The following is a 24,596-nucleotide window of genomic DNA, read 5'->3' on the forward strand; positions in this document are numbered from 1 at the left end:
CAGCCTGTCCACATCCTCGGGGGTAACGGATTGAAATTGATTCCATGCAACTTGACCAGACAGGGCTCTAGCACTCTCCCGCCCCAGCCCTGCTCCCACGGTGGTGTCTAGCTCCTTCCGAATATGAGTGATTTTATCTGCAAAAAACTTTGCAAAATCGTTGCAGGAGATCTTGGGGTCTTTACAAGGCCCCGGTGGTAAAGTTGGTTTCGTTAAATTGCGGACCACCTGAAAGAGTCTCCTGCTACTATTTTCTGCAGATGCAATAGAGGCGGTGAAGAAAGTCTTCTTCGCCGTCGCTATCGCCACTTGGTAGGCTCGACGTTGAGCTCTAACCTGTGTCCGGTCAGATTCGGAGTGAGTTTTCTGCCACCGACGCTCTAGCCGTCTCAGCGATTGTTTCATCGCCCTCAGCTCCGAAGAAAACCACGGGGCTGTCCGGGCTCCATGCAATCGGAGAGGGCGCTTCGGAGCCAGACAGTCGATAGCCCTGGTTAACTCCGCATTCCAGCGGGCCACCAGGGAATCAGCTGAAAGGCCATCAACATGGGATAAAGCATCCCCTACCACTCTCTGGAAACCATTTGGATCCATTTGGCCCCACTCACCTCACAGAGTGTTTGTTGTGGGGGAGGAAGGGAAAGGAGAATGTTAGCCGCTTTGAGACTCCTTAAAGGGAGTGAAAGGCGGGATATCAAATCCAAACTCTTCTTCTTCTTCTAAGTGGCGGGGGCGGACCATCCGAATTGGTCCCACCTCCCTGCAGAGGGGAAGGGTCGCGGAGAAGTCCAGTTGCTCCAGGAAGTGATCTGACCATGGCACTTCTTTGGTTTCACTTTTACTTAGTGTCAGATCACCCACGTCACTAGAGGTGAATACCAGGTCTAAGGCATGTCCATGACTATGAGTTGGGCCCAACTTATTCAGGGACAGCCCCATGGAGGCCATGCTTTCCACGAAGTCCCGAGCGGCCCCTTGTAAGGTCGTGTTGGCGTGGATGTTAAAATCCCCTAGGACAACCAAACTAGGTGTCTCCAGGAGAACATCCGCCACGACCTGAAGCAGCTCAGACAGGGAATCCTTGGTGCAGCGGGGAGGTCGGTACACCAAAAGGAATCCTGTACTGCCCCTATTGCCCAACTTCCAGAACATGCACTCAGAAAACTGGGTCTTCCCAGTAGGACGCCTGATGCAAACTAATGACTTCCTAAAAATCACTGCAACCCCCCTTCCCCGCCCACATGTCCTGGGTTGCTGTGCGGAAGAGAAACCTGGTGGGCAAGCGGCAGCAAGGACAGGCCCATCTGCCTCATTCAACCAGGTCTCTGTCACACAAGCCAGGTCAAATCCTCCATCCACAATCAGGTTGTGGATGGCAGTGGTTTTATTCATCATTGACCTGGCATTACACAGCAACACCTTCAGGTTATGTGGGTTTCCCTTGTTGATTCCAGTATCCACCTGGTCAAGGCCAGACCCGGAGGCAGGGATAGTCTTCAAACAACGACTAAACCTGCCTCCTCGGTAATGACATGGTCTGGTCTTAGCGTAACTCCGCCTCCTGCCCATGATCACCGAGATCAGATGTCCCAGTGCTTCCCCCCCTGTGGAACTTGTCCCAGCCATCGTGTTGGCTGGGGCCTCACTCCCAGGCAGCCCTGATCCCGCCCCTTAAAAACAAAACACAAACTATACAGAACCAATAAAACAACAGAAAACAAAAACAGAACAATTATACTAAAATTAATCCCCAACCAAATATCCATTACACCCACCCATCCCCAACAAGAGAAAAAAGGAAAAAAAGAAATACAAATTTAAATTGCCACCGACTGCTTGAGGACATTTTAAAACACATTGGAACAGGGAAGCAATTGCAGAACACTTCCCAGCTTCCCCAAAAGTTTGTTCCAAATAAGGGCCTGGGCCACGCCCCCTGGGCCAGTTGGAGAAGGCCCTGGAAGGGAGCAGGCCCTGCAGTCCTCACCCAGCCGATGGTCCGAGGCTTCCCTGCAGCAGGCGTCCCTTTATAGCTGGGAGAAAGGGCCTGGGCCACGCCCCCTGGGCCAGTTGGAGAAGGCCCTGGAAGGGAGCAGGCCCTGCAGTCCTCACCCAGCCGATGGTCCGAGGCTTCCCTGCAGCAGGCGTCCCTTTATAGCTGGGAGAAAGGGCCTGGGCCACGCCCCCTGGGCCAGTTGGAGAAGGCCCTGGAAGGGAGCAGGCCCTGCAGTCCTCACCCAGCCGATGGTCCGAGGCTTCCCTGCAGCAGGCATCCCTTTATAGCTGGGAGAAAGGGCCTGGGCCACGCCCCCTGGGCCAGTTGGAGAAGGCCCTGGAAGGGAGCAGGCCCTGCAGTCCTCACCCAGCCGATGGTCCGAGGCTTCCCTGCAGCAGGCGTCCCTTTATAGCTGGGAGAAAGGGCCTGGGCCACGCCCCCTGGGCCAGTTGGAGAAGGCCCTGGAAGGGAGCAGGCCCTGCAGTCCTCACCCAGCCGATGGTCCGAGGCTTCCCTGCAGCAGGAGTCCCTTTATAGCTGGGAGAAAGGGCCTGGGCCACGCCCCCTGGGCCAGTTGGAAAAGGCCCTGGAAGGGAGCAGGCCCTGCAGTCCTCACCCAGCCGATGGTCCGAGGCTTCCCTGCAGCAGGCGTCCCTTTATAGCTGGGAGAAAGGGCCTGGGCCACGCCCCCTGGGCCAGTTGGAAAAGGCCCTGGAAGGGAGCAGGCCCTGCAGTCCTCACCCAGCCGATGGTCCCTCACCCAGCCGATGGTAGATCTCAAGGTGATTTCCCATTGATGGACAAGGCTTTATGGCTCCCAATTATTTAACAGCAGCAGCAACAAAACAACATCTCCTGCCCTAGGTTATACACCTGAAGCACAGAAACCAGATTTTTGCCCAGAAGGACTATGAGCTCTGTTCAGTTCCAGTACAATGGTACCTTGGGTTACAAATGCTTTGGGTTACAAACTCTGCTAACCTGGAAGTAGTACCTCTGGTTGAGAACTTTGCCCCAGGATTAGAACGGAAATTGTGCAGCGGTGGCAGCAGGAGGCCCCATTAGCAAAAGCGCACTTCAGGTTAAGAATAGTTTTGGGTTAAGAATGGACCTCCAGAATAAATTAAGTTCATAACCCAAGGTACCACTGTACTTAAAACAAATAATTGTGCTCATAATTCTTTAATTCTATATATTATGTATTTAGCACTAGTTTCTGGTTGTGGGTTCTAGTAAGAAGCAAAGGAGCGCCTGTAAGCCTGAAGTCTTTCCACCCCCATTGTAGAAAAATAGCCAGGCACTTGCATTGCTACAGCTAAATTTGTATTAACCTGACTTCTATTAAATATGGTAGTAAGTGAAGTTGGCTCAGGATTATACCAGATATCCTAAAACAACTTGTGCCATTGGATATGGGCTAAACACTCATCAAGACTGATTTATGCAGATCTTAAAGAAAAAATTCTCAAAATATAGTACCAATGGTACTTAACGAGATTTCATAAACGTATTTTAGGAATGCCTGATCATTCAGGTTTTCTAGAGCAAAATCTCGTTCTCTACTTTCTTGGTAGTGGCACCCTCCCTGTGGAACACCCTCCCATCAGATATCAAGGAAATACACAACTATCTGACTTTTAGAAGACATCTGAAGGCAGCCCTGTTTATGGAAGTTTTTAATGTTTGATGCTTCATTGTGTTTTTAATATCCTGTTGGGAGCTGCCCTGAGTGGCTGGGGAAACGCAGCCAGATGAGCAGGGTATAAATGATAGCTAGATGATAGATAGATGATATAGATAGATAGATAGATAGATAGATAGATAGATAGATAGATAGATAGATAGATAATAGATGATAGATGATAGAGATAGATAGATAGATAGATAGATAGATAGATAGATAGATAGATAGATAGATGATAGATAGATGATAGATAGATAGATAGATAGATAGATAGATAGATGATGTTGTTGTTACAGCTGGAGAAGCCAGAGGGAGGGGAAGACAGCTGTGCAAGTCAGTGGAAAGTTTCAAGAGATTATCAAGGGAAATCTCTGAAAACAATAGCAAATTATATATCCTAAAATATATTACATGATCTAACTAAATTTATAGATTTGGGTAGGTTCTCCCTCCATTAACATAGATAATTTGCAAACTTACAAGATGAATGGTCCCAACCCCAAAAGTGCAACTGTGCCACTGGTATGTGATACCCTGTTTGTATTTGAAATTGACCAGACCAGACTGAGGATTAGCGACCTTAAAGGTAGCATTCAAGGAGCTGGACACTGAGTTCAGTCCCTTACGTAAGTTGTCGTCATATGAATGTGCCTAGTGCATTTTTATTGTGCCCCTCCTCCAAGGAGCCCAGGACAGTATGCACTATACATTTAAAGCAGCATCATGCCGCTTTAAACAGTCATGGCTTCTCCCAAAGAATCCTGGGAACTGTAGTTTTTTAAAGGTGCTGAGAGTTGTTAGGAGACCCCAATTCCCCTCACAGTGCTGCAGTTCCCAGAGTTTCTTGGGAGGAGGGATGGTTAAGTAAATTTTAAAGTGTTTGCTGTAGTTAATGTAGAAATATTTGTGTTTAGTTAAAATGCAGGTGTATATACTACTCACCAGAATTTCCCAAGATGCCCATGATCTGACCACTTTCCGTATGAAATGACACATCTTTAAGAATCTGCCTGTTCCACTTCTTACGGTATGATCGAATATCCCACCAGGGTCCCACGTGTTCCCTTTGAGGGAAAAGGGAGAGAAACTCATGTGAAATGATTTTGGAAAGAATTAAAATACAGTAGTGTTTTGAAAACAATCAAAGGATATCGTTTTCATTCTAAAAATGAAATGTTATGTGGACAGAAACTTCCATAACCCTTTATGCTTTGTTTTGCAACTTGCATGAAAAATGCTCTTCCAAGATTTAATAGGTGGAGTTGGAAGAGGTGAAAAAGAAATGCATTTAAATCTCCCTGTATATCACTTTGGGAGCTTTCAGCCAACAAGCAATATTATCATTATTCATTCAATTGCATGCTTTCAAGAGAGACATGTGTCGAAAAGGTTTCTGCAATGTTGAACCAAGAACTGTGCTGGAACATTCCGATCTACATGTTATACTGGGAGGTATAGTTCAGGTAAAGTTCATACTGGAATACACAAAAACCAAATTTCTTAATCGGTCTTGCCATTTACTTACCTGACTGCATAAGAAATATTCAGGATACTGAGACTGTCGTGCGATATCGAAGTCATCTGCCTGCCTTCATCCTGTGAGCCTGGGTTATTCTTTGCCATCTCCGTCATGTAGATCCAAATAACTGGGAGGATTTTCCTAATGATCTCTCCGTCACTGGTAAGCCAATTAAAACAAATTAAAAAGCAACTTCCCTGTAAACGTTCATAACAAGCAGCTTCTCACTTTCTGTGACCCTGCTCTGTTGCCTCTCATTGTATAATAAACATGTATGGTTCTGTAGCAGATGATAGGTCAACCATAATTATTATCTGATGAACCTTTACCCTTACTATAGTATTTCAGAAACAAGTGCGTTTTAGGCTATTCTGTGTTGCCTGTAAGGTGTGTTCCTGTGGTTCAGCACCTGGTTTACTTGGAGCCAGCAATTTGGCAGTCATAAAGGCACCCTGAACTACACCCCCACCTTGCTTTTGAGAAACCGATGCCAGGTCTTAATAAGCACAGCATACTTTTCTATGTGCTTCTTTCCAGTCTGCAGGGACCTCACCTGTTCTCCAGGAATTCTCAAGGATTAGAGACTCTGGGATTGCACCCACGAGATCTTTTAGTACCCTTGGGTGCAGCTCATCAGGCTCTGGAGATTTGAATTCATTTAAAGGAGCTAGGTGTTCCCTTACCGCCTCTTCCTATCTTGGGCTGCAGCTCCCTCCTTGCATCATTTACAGTGGTACCTCGGGTGACAGACGCTTCAGGTTACATACGCTTCCGGTTACAGACTCCACTAACCCAGAAATAGTACCTCGGGTTAAGAACTTTGCTTCAGGATGAGGACAGAAATCACACGGCAGGAGGCCACATTAGCTAAAGTGGTACCTCAAGTTAAGTACAGTTTCAGGTTAAGAATGGACCGCCAGAACGAATTAAGTTCTTAACCAGAGGTACCACTGCATTCTGTTATCACCAGGTTGGGCACAGCTTTCCTTTTGGGTAAAGACAGAGGCAAAGTTGGTGTTGAGCTGTTCCGCCTTTTTCTGTCACCCAATAGCATTTCTCCATCTTCTCCACTCAAGGAACCTCATACTTGCTTGTTTTTTACCTCTTGCTTCACACATAGCCAAACAAACAAAAATTGTTTTTAACTTCTTTTGCAAGCCTGAGCTCATTCTCAGCTTCAGCCTGCCTGACCTTCTCCTTGAAACTGTTGGCTATGTGTCTATACTTTTCCTTTGTGATTTCTCCTTTCTTCCATTTCTTATACATGCCACTCTTACATCTCATATCATCTGTAATATTATGCAGCCATACCAGTTTCTTTTGGTGCCTCCTATTTTGTTTCTTGTTGGAATATTTCACATTTAAGAAACTCCCACCCATCTCTGACTGCCTTTGAGTATTTCTGACCATGGCGTCTCAACCAGTAGTTCCTTTAGCTCTTTGCAATAGCCTTCTTAAAGTCCAGAATGAATGTCTGACAACACTCAATTTCCCCTTGCCTTTGTATAATGAAACCCAAGAGAATATGATCATCTCCTCCCAAGGTTCTCTGTGCTTTCACTATGTTGATCAGTTCTTCCCTTTTGGTGAAGACCAGGTCCAAGAGTAATGAGCCACTTCTTGCTTCTTCTACCTCCTGGGAAATGAATTTGTCAGCAAGGCAATGGAGGAATTTGTTGGGCCTTACATTCTTGGCAGAGTTTAAGTCCAACACATATCAGGGTAGTTGAAATCTCCTATTACTACTATCTCTCTCTCCTTCTTGAATGTTTGGTAATCTGCTGTATGAGGGCATCATCCAAGTTCTCAGTCTGGCTTAGAAGTCTATAGCAAGAAGGTCATTTCCCCTCTCCTACAATGTATACCCATATACTCTCAATCTGCCTTCTATGCTCCAAGTCATGGATCGCTTCACAAATGTACACATCCTTTACATATAATGCTACTCCTCCTCCCTTTCTGTTTGGTCTGTTCCTTTTGAACAGGTTATACCCCTCAATTTCTACATTACATTCATAAGTCTCATCTCACCTGGTTTTAGTAATGCCTGTTAGGCCATATTTATCATCCTTTATTAAGCACCCAAATTGTTCTTTCTTTTTCCCATACTCTGTGCATCAGTATAGAGACAACTGAAAGCATGAGACATTCCTTCATACACTGCTATCTCTGAAGTGAGACACCTGCCACCACTAGACATCTCTTCCTTTCCTGGGGAGTGGCAGGAATTGTTCTGTGCACTGTGCCTTCCATTGCCATCTTGGTGTGTTCTGAGGTCCACAGCTGCTGTTCTTGTTCTTCTGACCAAGGATCGGTGTCCGAGGTGAGGGCGTGGAATTGATTTTGCAGCTCCAGAGACACAGCATGGCTACTGACAGTCCTGCTTTCTTGTGTAACGTTCCTCAGGGGTTCATCTCCTGCATTGGGTGATCTTCTTCCCTCCCTAGGGGCACCCTGCCTGCATCTCTGTTCCAGGATAATCCACTCTGGTCTAGTGAGAATTTCCTCATGTTGCCACAAATTGGTAGAGGGGCCTCACATTGCCGTACCTTCTCTTCCAGCAAGGCAAGCGGTTTGCATTTGTTGTAGGTGAAGTTTTGCATGTTCTCAGACAGGAGGACAAACATGGCACAGGTGTTGCAGGTCACTGCAGCTGCTCCCTCGCCATCCATCATGTATGAAGAAGAGAAGAGTTTGGATTTGCTATCCTGCTTTATCAGTACCCTAAGGAGTCTCAAAGCGGCTAACATTCTCCTTTCCCTTCCTGCCCCACAACAAACACTTTGTGAGGTGAGTGAGGCTGAGAGACTTCAGAGAAGTGTGAATAGCCCAAGGTCACCCAGCAGCTGCATGTGGAGGAGCGGGGAAGCGAACCCGGTTCACCAGATTACGAGTCCACCGCTCCTAACCACTACACCACACTGGCTCACAAAACCTGAGTGTCCTGGCATTTTCCAACTGGTGCTATATAATTCAACAACAATTGCACAGGCGCAGTCTCTTCCCCACCAGCTCCTGGGAGCTTTGCCAAGGAGATAAAGTAACACTTTTATTGGGAACATAATGTACCTTGCAAGCTGCCAAATTTATGAATTTCAGGATTACTACAATAGATGCCTCCAGTCATGTTTTTAAATGACAAATTAGGAACATAAAAGGTGGGGCCTTCCTTTGCAGGTCAGCCAATCCCTGGCTCCCAACAGGTGCTTAGCCGAAAGGAGAAACCTCTGTAGTTTTTCAATGTATAATAAAAAAATATGTTTCTGTAGCAGGTGATAGGCAAACCATAATTATTATCTGATGAACCTTTACCCTTACTATAGCACAGTAGTAAGCACAGTATTTCAGAAGTAGGTGTGGTCCAGGTGTTTTAGGTTACTCTGGGTTACCTTCTTGGAGTGAGAGGAGAAAACACACAATCGGTTGAAAAGGAGGTGAGCAAAAGTTACTGCTGTGGAGAACGAAAGGATGGAAAACTTTCAACGGGAACCTGCCCTGGGGGAAGAGGAGACCGAGAAAGTGAGTGAAATTTAAGGTTGACACTTGGAGGGGAAGAAGTGTGCATGCACACGAAAGCTTATACCCAGAACAAACTTAGTTGGTCTCTAATGTGCTACTGGACAATTTGTTGATTTTTTTAATTTATTTCGACTGTGTCAGACCAACACGGCTACCTACCTGAACTTGGAGGGGTGGCAGAGTGGAAGTGGTTTTAGTTTTTAAAACAAAAATCTGACTCATAAACGGAATAAAATTCAGGAATACAATGTACTAAAAAGTCATACTTGAATTGAAAGATTAAAAATTGAATTAGTGAATAGAACAGTGGTGAATGACCTGTAGGATACGTTATTGTTTTAATTTGTTTATTATATTTCTATCCTGCAGTTCCTTCCAAAGGAGCCAAACAACTAGCAATATAACAGTAAAGAACAATTCCAATACACGAGCAGACTGGAAAATATCTCAACTGGGGTTGCCAGTTTCATGCTAAGCCATTCATAAATGGTACAACCATAGCTGTGCAGCTTCTTAAGGCACATTGGGAATTCATTGTAAAGAGTGGAAAGCAAATGTATCCTGAACACAACATGGGTACATATTAAAGAGCCAAAGACAACCATGAATTTGTGGATCATATTCCCAAATGGATCAAAATCTCCAAACACTGGTGTAGCTGCTATAACATCTTGGTTTGTTACACGAGACACAGCTTTAGCTGACGAATGTACACTTACTGTCCTTCCCTTCTTTGTTTTTAAAATAATTGGAAGCTTTATGCAAATAATATCTTGGTTATGATTTCTATACAGGTAAATAAGAGATTTCAAGACAGAATTTTTTGCTCGGAAGATGATAACAGCCTCTATTTCACATACAGTGGCAAATCAAATGTTCTAGAGGTCAGAGACCTCAACTACCAGGTAAAGTGGGGAATTTATTTAAATTCATAGAGTGAGGTAGAATGCTTGGTAATCATCTGCTTAAAATATTCGAGCCGAAATTTTAAAAAGCAATTTACGATTTTTTTAAAATCCTAATGAAAATTTATTTGCATTTTGGTTTGAATTCCCACTATAAACACATTTTTTTGTACACAGTTTTGACAAATGCACACATTTTTGCAAGCAATTTCCCTAATATAATGCATTTGTTAATGTAATCTTCATTAATATATTTCATTTTTATGCACACTTTCCCCCTAATTTATACATTTTGTAAATACTGTTGGAGAACTAAAACACAAAATTCAGTTAAGTGTGAATTTTGAAGGATGGCTGTTCTTCAGTTTTCGTATTGTTTCAAAAAGTGTGGATTTGATGGCTACACCTTTAAATGTGGACTGAAATGAATTTCTCCTCCATCCCTATTTCAGGGTATAAATGGTTCTACTTCGATAGGAAGGGAATGCTGGGTTAATGGAAGATTAAAATGTCAAGGGTAGGGTTTTAATTTTAATGCAAAACTACCAAGCCTGCATGGGACGCTGGTGGCGCTGTGGGTTAAACCACAGAGCCTAGGACTTGCCGATCAGAAGGTCGGCGGTTCGAATCCCCACGACTAGGTGAGCTCCCGTTGCTCGGTCCCTGCTCCTGCCAACCTAGCAGTTCGAAAGCACATCAAAATGCAAGTAGATAAATAGGTACCGCTCCGGCAGAAAGGTAAACGGCATTTCCATGCACTGCTCTGGTTTGCCAGAAGCGGCTCAGTCATGCTGGCCCCATGACCCGGAAGCTGTACGCTGGCTCCCTCGGCCAATAAAGCGAGATGAGCGCCGCAACCCCAGAGTCGGTCATGACTTCACCTAATGGTCAGGGGTCCCTTTACTTTTACCTTTACCAAGCCTGCACTTCCCAAAGAAATATGCAGACCAAACTATGGATCTCCTTCAAAATACACATTTCTCTGAATTTTGTAATGCAGTCCTCCAGCCAAAGAATATGTTAAAAAAAAATAATGCATATTTTAGTAGACATGAACACATTCAAAATTGAATGCATCTAGGAATATATTTATTACAGGGGAAACTGCTTACAAAAATTCCTATACTAGGCAAAATTGCATAACAATATGTGTGTGTGGATAAATGTCCATGAAAATTCATACAAATTTTCATGAAGACTTTTATAATTCACATTTTTCAAATGTTTGCAGGAATAGGGCAAACCAAATTTAAGACTGGAAAAATAAGAAATGGAAAGAAACTGAAATTGCCAGATTTCTTCATCTATAACCAATCGTGGTCCGTGATATGAACTCAATGTATTTCTCTTAGATCTCTTAACAGTCAATATGTGTCTGCTCAGAAGTATCAATCTCCATTGAATTAAACTAAACAGAACTTATTCCCCAATAAGTCTGCAGTCAAAGATAGTCATGCTTAGAGCAGATCCAGTAACATAGGCCCATTAACTTCAATGGATCTGCTAAGAGTAGAATTTAGTTCAACACAACCTAAAGACTTTTCAGTGTGCTTGAATGCATTTCTCTTATGTCTTTTAACAAATTGGTATTAATTATATATATTTTAACATATTGGTATTGGTTATGTTCATTACTCATTACTCTACATTACAAAGCATATACTTAACAGATCTGTCTAGGCAGCTTACTGGAGAAAGAAACTGGCCTGATGATTTTAGCAGTCTCTGTTTCTGCAGAATCCAATCTTGAGACCATAAAGCTACAGTACTGGAAAGGACCTTAAAAAGCCCTTTTAGCCTAAGCTGAAACACATTACACTACTAAATGAACGGATTGTGTTTTTCAAAAGGCAGGGATTAATATCTGCCAGTGCTCTTGCAAACATGTTGGAAGGTAGAAGCAGGTTTATTTCTTAGTAACAATTGTATTAGGGACACGGGTGGCGCTGTGGGTTAAACCACAGAGCCCAGGACTTGCTGATCAGAAGGTCGGCGGTTCGAATCCCCGTGACGGGGTAAGCTCCCGTTGCTCGGTCCCTGCTCCTGACAACCTAGCAGTTCGAAAGCACGTCAAAGTGCAAGTAGATAAATAGGTACAGCTCCGGCGGGAAGGTAAACGGCGTTTCCGTGCGCTGCTCTGGTTTGCCAGAAGCGGCTTAGTCATGCTGGCCACATGACCCGGAAGCTGTACGCTGGCTCCCTTGGCCAATAAAGTGAGATGAGTGCCGCAACCCCAGAGTCGGTCACGACTGGACCTAATGGTCAGGGGTCCCTTTACCTTTACCTATTAACAATTGTATTATATCTCCACAAAGAGCTAGAGACTTACACTGCAATCTTGAGCATCAGAAGTAAGTCTTATTGCATTCAATAGAACTTACAGCTAGATAAGTGTGCATCCTTGCTTTTTAATAAAATTAAGGTTAAGCATTTAGCATGATGGATATTTCTGTGGCTGCAGTCCTGAACATCACACCTGAAATTTCACCTGGAAAAGCACTGAACTGGGATTTGAATTTAGATATTGATAGATTAAAATACTGTCCAATAGACCTCCACAGCTCTAGACTTGTTAGAAATTACAGTGAATTCCCCCTTATTTTATTTGAAGCATTATTACTCTACTTTTTAGCTGATAAAGCCTTCTAGAGCAATTGACAAATCACCATCATCAAACGTCAGGCATTTCTACTTAACAAAAACACCATTCATCTTTCATAGGTTAATATGGCCTCACAGATCCCCTGGTATGAGAAACTAGCGGAGCTGAAAATTCCTTGGAAGTGCGGCCTAGACTCCGATTCCCATGTGGCAGCTATACAAAATATGAGTTTTAAAGTCAAAAGTGGGCGGATGCTGGCTCTCATAGAGAGCTCTGGTAAGAATTAAATCCCTTTTTAATCTGCTCAGTCTCAACATTTGTTTGCTATATTTTCAAAGACTATAAAACAAGGGTGGCCCTATTATCGAGCAGAGTGAGGCAGCTACCTCAGATGGAGGACAGACAGCCCTTTAAGGCAGCCTGGGGTCTTCAAGTTCAGTGGGAAACACTTCCCATTACCACTGTCAAAGTAAGATTCAGCTGTCGCCAGTCTAACTATCTTCTGTACAAATAATTTAGATTTGAACAGATCAGAAAATGTGGGTGAAATTCACATGGCTGTCTGGTTACATCTAGTAAATCCCCTAGATTCATATATGCTTTGGGGTGAAGAACCTGAAGCAACTGTTCTCCTGTAGCTACTTAACATCTGGACCTGTTATATTTGCAGCTTGCGGAAAGACGTCTTTGTTTGACGTGATTACCTGCAGGGACCACGGAGGCAAAATTACGTCAGGTGAAATCTTGATAAATGGAAAACCCTGCACTCGCCAGCTGGCAAAGAAATGCATTGCCCACGTACGGCGAGACGACAGACTGCTACCCAACCTGACAGTCAGAGAAACACTATTGTTCATTGCAAAATTGCGTCTCCCCAAGATGTTTTCAGATTCACAAAGAGAAAAAAGGGTAATTAGAATGAAAATTAAGTTGTCAAGAATGTATTTAATAACATTAGCTAAGTGGCTGTATGAGTTGTTTGGATAAAGAAAAGCTAATCTGAATGTGATTATTCATCTTCTTTTCTTCAATCAGTGATAGAGCATGTTTTACCTAATATCTCCTCTTTGTGGATGGCTTGCAATTTTACTTTGTTTTGTGCTCTTTGATGGAAAAATATGAATTGGCACATTGTCATGCCAAGTGCTTGTCTAACTCTGGAGAGGCATAGATGGGAAAAGAAATGCCTTGATAGAAAAGTCGATTCTTTAAAATGCAAATGGCTACTGACTGTGTGGGGTAGAGGGCAGGATTGGCCCTAGCAATGTTGGTGCCTGAGGCAAAAACTCCAAGCTTGCTTCCACACTACAGTCCTTCAGCACCGCAGTCATTGCTTCTCAATTACCTGGAAACAAAGGGCTACATACAATGTAGTGTCAAGGTGAACACTCTGTTAGTGCAAGGATTTATCCTCGTGCAACGTAGCATTCTCTCCTGTGCCCCCCAATCTGTTCTGGAGTTCCCTCCAACCTTCTCCAGAAGATTTGGGGACTCTGCAGGACACATACAGGAGAGCAGAGAGGAAATCCCATTGCACCCTTGTGCTAGTTTAACTAATCAGTCCAATACTGCCCCAAATTACAAGCAGAAGGAGAGCACTGGTGGATCAGACTAAAAGCCCATCTAGTTCAGTTTCCTGTTTCCCAGAGTGGTCAAGCTGATCCTTCTGAGAACTCTGTAAGCAGGACATGATGGAGATAGTATTCAGGAGGCATCTTTCAGAAATTAAAACAGTGTTTCAGCACAGAACTTTATATAAACCAGAAGCAGCTCGCTAGGTGATTGCTAGCTACTATGCTAGCTTCCCAGGAGGTGGGTCGCTCTTGCTTACTGGAAGGGAGAGGCAAGGTAGTGGAAAAGTCAGTGCAGTGCAAACACACTGGTAGGAATGCTGGATTTAGTTATCACGGTGCATTTGCACTGTGTCAACCACCATACCCTTTCTCGGCAAGCCATTCCTGAGTATAGCATTGTATTCTACAGCCAGGGCTTTTTTTCAACTGGAACTCAGTTCCGGCACCTCTCAGATGGGCACTGTAACCATTATAAAAGAACAAGGGAGGCGTTCATAGTGAGTTCCAGCACCACTTTTGCTAGAAAAATAGCCCTGTCTATGTACAGCAATGCCCGTTCCATGGACAAGATCCTTCTATAACAGGCACCCCCAAACTCGGCCCTCCAGATGCTTTGGGACTACAATTCCCATCATCCCTTACCCTGTTAGCTAGGGATGATGGGAGTTGTAGTCCCAAAACATCTGGAGGGCCAAGTTTGAGGGTGCCTGTTCTATGATGTTTATTTGCAAATGGCATTCCACAGTACTGCTATGAACACTGTCCTCTCATTCATTCTTCAGGTAGAAGACGTTATAGCAGAACTGAGATTGCGGCAATGTGCGGACACAATAGTAGGGAATGAATACATCCGTGGTGTTTCTGGCGGGGAGAGAAGACGAGTGAGCATTGGGGTCCAACTGTTATGGAATCCTGGTAAGAATGTCCAAAAGCATCTCTGCTGTGCTTCCTTCCCAGAGCTGTGGTTTGGGTGCTGAATAAAGGAGGGTGCTGACATAGCCGTGGGTGAATATGGGTGACGCTGTGGGTAAAACCTCAGCACCTAGGACTTGCCGATCGTATGGTTGGTGGTTCGAATCCCCGCGGCGGGGTGAGCTCCTGTCATTCGGTCCCAGCTCCTGCCCACCTAGCAGTTCGAAAGCACCCCTAAGTTCAAGTAGATAAATAGGTACCGCTTTATAGCGGGAAGGTAAACGGCGTTTCCGTGTGCTGCGCTGGTGCTGGCTGGCCAGAGCAGCTTCGTCACGCTGGCCACGTGACCCGGAAGTGTCTCCGGACAGCGCTGGCCCCCGGCCTCTTAAGCGAGATGGGCGTGCAACCCCAGAGTCAGTCACGACTGGCCCGTACGGGCAGGGGTTTACCTTTACCTTTACCTTTACCTACCCCACAATGTTCTTTCTTAGCTTTCAAGTGTATGACTCACATAAGGTTGTCTGTAGCATCTGGCCACATGGTGAAGTACATTTTACCGTGTCTTTGTTACTCTGCATTTTCAGATACCTGCAGGGGCAAGGGAAATATGAGTAGCTCTACAAATGGTCTTTGATTTTCAGGAGGGCACATCATAAAGTTGTTTGTGGCCAGAAATATCTGTTCACCAATGTTTTATCCAGGCAACTGAAAGGAGTGTATTTGTTTAACTTCCAGTGGGGTGAGGGCCTAGGCAGTGGTGGAGCTTCATGCTCCAGCACTGGGGGGTGGAGAGCAGGTGGGGGGCAGGGCTGGTGCACGTCCTGGGGGCAGGGCGCACTGCCTGCGGGGGCGTGGTGACCAGCACGGGCAGGGGGCGTGGCAGCAATGGCACCCCACCGAGATCGTGCGGGTGGTGGTGGTGCACTCCCCCCGCACTCCTCTTCCTCCGCCATTTGGCCTAGGAGGTATGCGCCCATGCCCTGGCTGAATGTGGGATCAGGATGCATAGCACCACAAGAAAATAATGCTTTACAGCCACGACCATTTTCTTAGGTTTAAATTATGTTTGCGCAGAAGAGAGCAAGCTTCCCTCTTCAAGGCCACCAAGCTATGTAAGAACATATTTAGGATGAAGGTGAAAGCTACCAACCTAATCAGATACAGAATTAACTTTCCTTCCTCTTTGGCAGGAATCTTGATACTTAATGATCCCACAGCTGGACTGGACAGCTTTACCGCCCACAACCTAGTAATACTGCTGTCTAGGCTAGCAAGAGGAAATAGATTAGTTCTTCTGTCAGTTCACCAGCCAAGATCGGATATCTTCCAGCTTTTCGATTTGGTTCTCTTGATGACATCTGGACTCACAGTCTACTCTGGTGCCGCCCAAGACATGGTCCAATACTTCACACAAATGGGATATCCTTGTCCAACATACAGCAATCCTGCAGATTTCTACGGTTGGTATAATAAGTGCTTCCGGGAGAGTTATGATTTGTTTAAACTGAAGGTTTGCAGATAGCCAGCGATGATCAGATTATGTCGTCTGATTAGGAGCTAATGCCTAGAAAACTCTCCCCTCAACCTTTGGAAGTGGCAATGGGAAAGGCAGAAAAACAACACCAAAGTTTGATTTGGGGGAAGCCCTGGTGCCAGCAATAGGCCAGATCGGGTATTGGCCAAGGACCCCAGAAGGAAGGCCCTCAGTGTCCCAAAGCAGTTGTGCTGCTATTCACTGCCCTCTCTCTCAACTGGCCCCCGCAAGATGCTTTTCAGTGGCAGGCGGCTGTACCATTTGAATGGAAGCCAAGCTCAGTTCTCATCTGCTGTGTTCACCTGCCATTTTAAGTTACCCTCCCCCACCAAAGAAAACCACCTCTACAACTTGTTTTCCAATATCTATAATCCAGGTAGATCTATAGATTTATAGTTCCCCTGTGCCACCACAAGCAGGATTTGGCCTGCCCTGGTTGAGGGGCAGAGGGCTGGGAAGGTGGAGGCCCATAGCTGGCATCATACAAAAGACCCCCTGAAGTTTGACACCAGACCAGTTTGGAAGACAGAGATAGATAGATAGAGACAGAAGGACAAGTTGGATAAAAGGGAGGCAGTTATGCAATGCAACAATCACTCTCTTAGAGCAGGCATAGACAAACACCAGCCCTCCAGATGTTTGGGACTACAATTCCCATCATCCCTAGCTAACAGGACCAGTGGTCAGGGATGATGGGAATTGTAGTCCCAGGGATGATGGGAATAGATGATGGGAATAGTCCCATCTGGAGGGCCGAGGTTTGCTTATGCCTGTCTTAGAGAAACTTGAATTAGGGTTAACAGTGGTGCTCTAGCCCAATAATCTGCTTGTTTAGTTATAGAGGAAAAAAATACCACATCTTAAAGAAGGATTAGAGTAAACTACTAGTAGACCACATAGTGCCTTGAAGAAGTTGTGGATTCCAATCCCCATCATCCTTACTTGTCATATATTGGCTGAGGCTGATGGGAGCTGTAGTCTATAGCATCAGCTAATGAACTACATTGGCTACCACTGGACTAAACTTTACCAAGAATTTCATGATGGCTACTTCAAGGGTGGAACAGACTACAAGAGAAGCTGGCAGCCTCTCCTTTGTCAGAGTTTACTAAAAGAGTAAAGACAAACAATAAGTTCTTTAAATACATTATTAGTAGCAGGAGAGCAGCTAGGGGGACTGTTAGACCCTTGGATGACAAGGCAGTCTAATGTATGCTAAAGGAGGACGAGGAGATTGTAGAGAAGCTGGATGAATTATCTGCCTCAGTCTCCACAGCAGAAGGGAGTAAGCTTCCGAATACCAGGTGTTGGAAATCACAGGAGCAGAGAAAGCTCTTGAGCTCAGGTCCCACTTGCAGGCTTCCCATAGATATCTGGGTGGCAACTGTGAGAAGAGGATTTGATGGACCACTGGCTTGATCCAGCAGGATCTTAGTGTTTCTGGATGGTCACCTATCAGGGATGCCATTATCAGTGGGCATGAAGTACAATCCTAAATTGACAGGCAGGGAATTTAAACAGAATTGGACGATAGGATTCAATTACCTCTGAAAAGATAAGTGTAAATTCAGATACGAAACTGAAAACGCTGAACAGCATGTGTGGGTTATATGATCTTACTCAGGATCCTGTCTTACAGTTGATTTGATCAGCATCGAGAGGCAGAGTGAAGAAAAGGAAATGGAAAGCAGGCAAAGGGCTCGCTCACTTGCTGCCATGTTTCATGAAAACATTAAAAACGTGGATGACCACTTATGGAAAAGCAAACCAAGAGACAACATGGTCACTGTTTCTGCACAGAGGTAAAAACAAGAGCCGTAAAGAGCTTTGATGGCGGTATATCAAGGCAGTATATAAAGAAATTGGTTTCGGAATAATCTCATCTCCCATTTCCGTCCATTTTTGACAGCTCTACTATGTTCATTTTGGAGGAGAAAATTACTGTGAACTCTCATTCGGCCGATCAGTTGCCAGGATGGTTACAGCAGTTTACTGTTTTGCTAAGGTAATGTTGTTTCAAGCCCCAGTAAGATTGCAAATATCAGACTGGATTATTATTATTATTATTAATAATAATAATAATAATTCAACTTATACACTGCCCTATACCCGGAGGTCTCAGGGCAGTTCACAACAAGACCACAACATATAAAATCAAACCAAAAGCAATAACCCAATAGCCACCCCCCAAAAAGCCACATTTTAAAAGGGTGTTGGGTGTCAATAAGATCAACCAAAGGCCTGGTTAAAAAGGAACACTTTTGCCTGGCGCCTAAAGGTGTATAATGAAGGCACCACGCGAACTTCCCTGGGGAGAGCATTCCATAGATGGGGAGCCACTGCAGAGAAGGCCCTTACCTATTTAATTCCTGCACTATATCAGTATCAGACATGACCATCTAACATGGTTAATGTACACTTCCTCCAAGATTGATGCCATTGTCAGTTATGGATATGGATGAATGGTCCTCACCTTGTGTCCTAGGGCCAAGATCACAGGGATCTGGTTGGTTGCAGTAGCTAGAAATACAGGTGGAGTCTATTTAGGTCCAAAAGCACAAACCTAACCTATTAATCATGCTGTCAGACAGCAGAGGCCTCCCCAAGGCATCTAGGGTGGGCATCATTCATTGTGGTAGCCATAGATATGTTCTCCATCCTGAAGTGAGGAGATAATTTAGGCTCAGAGTTGATAGTGTTATTTCTTTTTGTAGCCGCCAGATCTCCAATGATTTCCGAGATCTCTCAGCATTGCTGATCCGTGGATTTGAGGCTCTTCTAATGTCATTGTTAATGGGATTCCTATATTATGGTCATGAGAAAAGTCTGTCTATTCCGGATGTATCGGGACTTCTGTTTATGCTAGGAGCTCTGATTCCTTACCTTGTGGTTGTTGAAACTGTAACAAAATGTAAGTTTTACAGCGTTAAGAGTTTTAGATGAGTTGGGTTTTTTTAGGTTTTAAATTTTTTTAAAAGACGTTTGAAAAAGAAGTTTTTAAGAGGTTTTAAAAATTCAGAAAGCAATAGCAATGTTAAAAAAATAAAAATGGCACCCTGCCATTCTAACAAGAAACACAATGGTTTATTTCTGCTTTCTGCTACAGGCCATTCTGAAAAAGCTGTACTGTATCAGGATTTTGAAGATGGGCTGTATCCTGTTAGCCCATATTTCTCCGCCAAGGTAATTGGCTTCCGTTGTAGCAAGATGGCTTCCAATCCCCTCTCATCTCTTGGAAATGCTTCTGGGACATAGGGAGCCATGGACCACCATTTGAGAAGCACTGAACTATTAACTCTAGGAAAGATGATGATTAATTGTAGAATGAAAGCCAGTGATGGGTTGATGTTGTGCTGTAAGGACAGGGTTTTGTTTTGTTTTGTTTTGTTTTGTTTTGTTTTGTTAATGTTTTGTTAGTGTCCCAAAGAAAAGTCCCAAAATGCAATCAGCTGTGCTGATCCATATAACTAAATACATAAATGCAACCCCCTCCTGCCCCCACTGCTTGAAAGAGCAGCAGTATGTAGGATAATACTCAATTAATTAGGATCAGGGGACAGTCACAGAAAAAGGTGCATATAGAATCAATTCACATTGTAAAACACCTTGAGCTTTAACAAATGATCTTTAGCCAGCTGAAATGCAGCTTTTAAACAGTCTTGCAATATATGTGTTACCAGTGCTGTTTTTCTAGAAAAAGAGGTGCCGGAACTCACCATGAACACCTCCCTTGTTCTCTTATAATGGCAATGGCACCCACCTGCAAGGTGTTCCGGCAAGTTCTGGCTGAAAAAAGCCCTGTGTGTTACCTTTTAAGGTGCAAGCAGGAACCTCAGCAAAGAAAAGAAGTACCTAGCCCTCACTTAATTTTTTCCCTCTGTCTCTAATTTCTTCTTTGCTGATCTGTTCCAAAAAAAAAAAAAAAGGAAACAACAGAAGTCTCTTGACCAGCTCTTACACTTGCCACATAGAAAATCCACCCATTTTCCTGGCACTACCCTGGCAGATGATGGCAGTTCTCCTGATCTGAAAAAAGTAAAATGCCAGGACCTCTCTTCCATGTGTTCCCCCTCCACTGTCCCACCAAAATCCAGCATTAGAAAGTTAGAGAAACAATAGCCCATTTATGTCACATTTTATTTTTTTTGGCCTCAGATATGGAATAAATTGGTGAGCATTCCCCTCAAGGTCAATGGTGTTTCCTTTCTTAAACAGGTTTTAGGAGAACTTCCAGAACAGTTCTTCCTAATGATAGTTTATGGGGTTCCTACCTACTGGCTAGCAAACCTCCGTCCGGAACTGGAATGTTTCTTCCTTATGCTGCTGCTGCTTATGCTAGTCACTTTCTGCGCCCGGACCATGACAATGTGGATGTCTGCAATGCTGCCAACATTTCATATCTCGGCCTTCGTTGCCAATATTCTGTACACAATGTTTTTGATGAGCGGAGGCTTCTTCATAAGCTTGGAAAACCTATGGACAGGTAAGCTGGAAACACCAGGGACCCGACAAGCAGAAAGCTACATGCACAGAAGCAGACATGGCAATGGAATGCCATATTTCACGGGTGGAAAACCATTTAAGCATTTATACGTCTTTCCGTAGATATCTGAAGGCAAGCCTGTATCAGGAAGCTTTCTGGTGTTCCATTGTCTTTTATATTCTGTTGGCAGCCACCCAGAGTAACCGGGGCAAAAGATGGATGGGGTACAAGTAATAAATTATTATTATTCCCTTCTGGACAACTTTCTGGGGGTCACATGCTAGCATACCCATCAACTGCACCGAAAAAAATGGCACATCCTGTTTTTTCTGCGAGAGCACGGCAGCCATTTTGGGCACCACACTCTTGTGCAATTTCGGGCAAAGTTCTTGTTTCTTTGGGCCCACGATCTGTGTTGAATTAGGCTCCCTTTGCTTCCCTCTTTTTCCAGTTCCAACTTGGATTTCCAAAGTATCTTTCGTCAGGTGGAGTTTTGAAGGAGTAATGCAAGTTCAATTTAGAGGACGCACTTACCCGATGACTTTTGGCAATATCACCTATCCAGTTCCTGGAAAACTAGTAAGTCACTTCTTTCTAGGTAACATTTCTCAAGAATATAGCTATTCAAATATTGTGTGCACGTGTTAACCACAATTTTGGGTTAGTGTTGCACACACCCACACCCACAACTTACCATACATGCATTTAACTTGTGCACATTCAGCTTCATGCATGTTGCAAAAAAAAAGAAAAGAAAAATTAAAAGGGTGGAAAGGGGATGCAGTTCCAGGAAAAATGACTTTGGCAATCCCACCTGCCATTGAACTCAATGGGTTATGACTATACGGTAAGTCTGCTACTTGCACAAGGGTTCAGTTCTGGGAACTGTGCCCCAAAGCAAAAACACATAAAGCCAGGAGGGCCCCCTAAAAAAACCAAACTGCTCCTCTCATTCCCAGACCACCTCCATTTGCACAGATCACCTTCCCCTTGCTCTCAGACCACTTTGCTTGCCCTCCGTGCTCTTGTCAGTCCCTGTCTCACTCTCCAACTCTCTGACAGCGCCCAATTACTCTCCCAGGGTGAGTGCAATGGCTGATGGGATTGCCAACTCTTGTTTCCCACCCTTCTGCCACCGTCTGACATTTTTTCCCCATTGCGTATTTTGATTTCCCCCACGATTTCCCAGATTATTTATTTATTTACTGACCACGTAAGGTTGCAATCACATAGGAAAAAATGAGCACAAGTTGCAGGCTTACTGTACACGATTTTGGCTTTAGGTCTGACCCCTGGAACGTAACCCCAGTGCAGGTTGTAGACTTGCTGTACACAGACACACACACACACACACACACACACACGACTCTGGATTTGTACCTTTTATATTTATTTTATTTTATAATATTTTTATTGATTTTCCAATATCGTTCCAATAGCAGCCTCATTATAACAATACCAATTTTATCCAATCAATACAATTATTGATGCCGATTGTTTTATTGATTTTGAACTATGAAACACTGAGAGGCCTCTGTCGATAAGCCAGTATAGAATTGCCTAACGAAAGGCAATTAGTCTTACTGAGCACTAGGGGACACTCATCTTTCTGCAACACCCTACAATTCTAAACAGATGCACCTGGGCGCAAGTCCCCCTGATTATAGCTTGGTGGCAAGAATGCAGTTCTAAAGGAGCTCACTCCTTTTCGAGAGGACTGCCAAGCAACTGCCTCTCAGCACCCATCAGCTGCTGGACACTGACAGTGTTTCCCCAAAGAAGCTGGCTCTGGTTGCTGAGAAGAAGCTCCTTCGAGGTCTGTTTCTGCTCCTTCTCAGCATCCAACCTGTAGCGCTTTTGAAAAAGTGCTGCCAGCACCCACCAGCTGATTGGCTCTGGTCGTGCCCCTTTGAAGACGCACACTCTCACTGACCATCATCTTATCGGTGCTGAGAACAGTCAGTTCAGCTGCACAGGAGTTTTGCAGGAGGGATTTTTTTTTGGAGGGGGGTGGAAGGTCATGGCACCTCCCCTTAATTCACAATATGTATAGTGGTACCAAACTGCGGGAGGCAGTGGAAGACAGGAGTGCCTGGCGTTCTCTGGTCCATGGGGTCACGAAGAGTCGGACACGACTAAACGACTAAACAACAACAACAGTGGTACCTCGGTTTTCAAATGTCTCCGTTGACAAACATTTTGGTTTTCAAACGTCATAAACCTGGAAGTAAATGCTTCGGTTTTTGAACACGCCTCGGAAGTCGAACATGTTTCACGGCTTCCGCTGAGTGTAAGATCCTGAGGCCTAGCTTTCGGCTGTTGAGTTTTCAGTTTTCGAATGTTTCAGAACTCAAACAGTCTTCCAGAACGAATTATATTCGAAAACCAAGGTACCACTATATATGTTTGTGTGTAAGCTATAATATTTCTTTAAACTATCTGATAAAGCCTTCCATTCTTCAACAAAACAATCATCACTAAGTTCTCTTATTTTAGCTGTTAACGTTGCTGATTCAACATAGTCCATCAGTTTGGTTATCCATTCTTCTTTGGTGGGAACTTCTTCATCTTTCCATTTCTGAGTGTAAAGAATACAATATATATTCCTAGCAAGCCCCATTCACACAACCGAGACTCTTCAATCATGGCTGGCAGCTGGGGTGGGGGTAACTTTCAACTTGGAGCCTCTAACTATTTTTCTTTAACCTCCTGTGCCTGCTTGTGTTTTGTTGTGGCTGTGATTGTCAAACGAGGGATGATGGGGGAAATTTGGAAGGATGGTTGTTTTGTTAAAGAAGCAATAATTCCCTTCTATACACCTCAGCTGTGAATTTGCTGGAAAACAGTGTTTAGAAATTGCACTGCACCACCTCTCAAATGATGCTCATGCACTCATCAAGAGAGTTGTCACAGTTCTTGCAGTGACAGTCGTAACTGAAGAGCCTCTTATCTCAACTTTATCGATAGCTTCCGCAAAGCGTGGACACAAAGAGAAACAAGAGCAATGTCAAAAGGAGAACGGGTTTGCTTCTTTCCTGGAATGTATATGGAAGAAAATTTAAAACAGGACGGGGCAGCATTTAATTCAGTAGTGATTGGGGCCTATTGAGACTGGTAGGGCGTAAGGCAGGAGGCCAACAGTGGATGGCGCCAGAGCAAAGGCAACTAATTCTACTTTTCTCCGCATCCTCCTCCCTGCTGAGTTCTACAAGTACCAAAGAGCAAAGGTGTTTATACCAACTTATACCAACTCAGACCATTGATCCATCTAGCTCAGTATTGTCTATGCTGCCTCATAGAAGCTCTCCAAGATTTTTGACCGGGGACAAATCTGGAGACTGGACCTGAGAGCTTCTATATGCAAAGCAGATGCTCTACCATTGAGCTGTAATACAGACATACTCCTCTCAGAACAAATAATGGTTTCATCTTCAGATCTACTGTTTCGCTTGCATGCACATTTAGATATTTAATTAATTGATTGAGACCCACTTATGAGTAAACAATTACAATTTATTTAACTGGAATTCAAACTGATTGATTTAATTGGAATTTGACTGACTTACAGGTACTCCAGTCTCTGGATTTAGACCTCCAGCCCCACTACGCAATTTACCTCATCTTGGTCAGTATTTCCACCACCTTCTTGGTTTTATACTACTTATCTCTCCGGTTCATCAAGCAGAAATCAAACCAGGACTGGCAATAATAACATGACATCATTGATCACGGTGGCAGGAGTCAAAGCAGAAGAGAGAGCGTTCACACGGGTCCATATTAAATGCCAGATCTAACTCTTGCAATAAAGGCAACACTTAAAATGGTCCACAAACTCTTGTTTGTGTTTATTAAAACGCTGCAAAGATTA

The 24,596-nt window shown here is 44.2% G+C and overlaps 2 protein-coding genes across 4 annotated transcripts in view; one reads left to right on the forward strand and one right to left on the reverse strand.

Moving 5' to 3' along the window:
• ABCG5 (ATP binding cassette subfamily G member 5) overlaps nt 1–5,312 on the reverse strand; it is a gene marked incomplete at its 5' end in the record, with an annotated part of 20,966 nt that extends 15,654 nt beyond the window's left edge. The window contains 2 exons of the mRNA XM_081188598.1: nt 4,623–4,744; nt 5,206–5,312. Coding sequence (XP_081044724.1) covers nt 4,623–4,744; nt 5,206–5,312 — 229 coding nt within the window. The remainder of the gene's footprint in view (nt 1–4,622; nt 4,745–5,205) is intronic.
• On the forward strand, nt 5,266–24,596 carry ABCG8 (ATP binding cassette subfamily G member 8). 3 transcript variants are annotated; one of them, XM_081188586.1, is made up of 13 exons: nt 5,266–5,361; nt 9,513–9,623; nt 12,345–12,501; nt 12,896–13,134; nt 14,582–14,714; nt 15,902–16,171; nt 17,885–18,047; nt 18,155–18,250; nt 18,960–19,156; nt 19,352–19,428; nt 20,461–20,728; nt 21,180–21,307; nt 24,297–24,596. In XM_081188586.1, exons 1-13 carry the CDS (start codon nt 5,344–5,346, stop codon nt 24,435–24,437), a joined length of 1,998 nt encoding a protein of 665 aa, XP_081044712.1. In that variant the 5' UTR covers nt 5,266–5,343; the 3' UTR covers nt 24,438–24,596. The 3 variants fall into 3 exon arrangements, with proteins under 3 accessions (XP_081044712.1, XP_081044713.1, XP_081044711.1); XM_081188587.1 differs by lacking the exon at nt 5,266–5,361 and adding an exon at nt 8,409–8,718 and having other exon boundaries at nt 9,088–9,623; XM_081188585.1 differs by lacking the exon at nt 5,266–5,361 and adding an exon at nt 8,601–8,718.

This window comes from Podarcis bocagei (genome assembly GCF_964188305.1).
Source record: "Podarcis bocagei genome assembly, chromosome: 3".
Classification (NCBI taxonomy): Eukaryota; Metazoa; Chordata; class Lepidosauria; order Squamata; family Lacertidae; genus Podarcis; species Podarcis bocagei.

Excerpts from the sequence above, each read along its gene's own strand:
- ABCG8 (XM_081188585.1), top strand. The coding sequence starts at position 8,668 with ATGGAAAACTTTCAACGGGAACCTGCCCTGGGGGAAGAGGAGACCGAG. Across the intron at positions 8,719-9,512 it reads GGGAAGAGGAGACCGAGAAA|GTAAATAAGAGATTTCAAGA; the intron begins GTGAGTGAAATT and ends ATTTCTATACAG. Across the intron at positions 19,157-19,351 it reads TGTTGAAACTGTAACAAAAT|GCCATTCTGAAAAAGCTGTA; the intron begins GTAAGTTTTACA and ends TTTCTGCTACAG.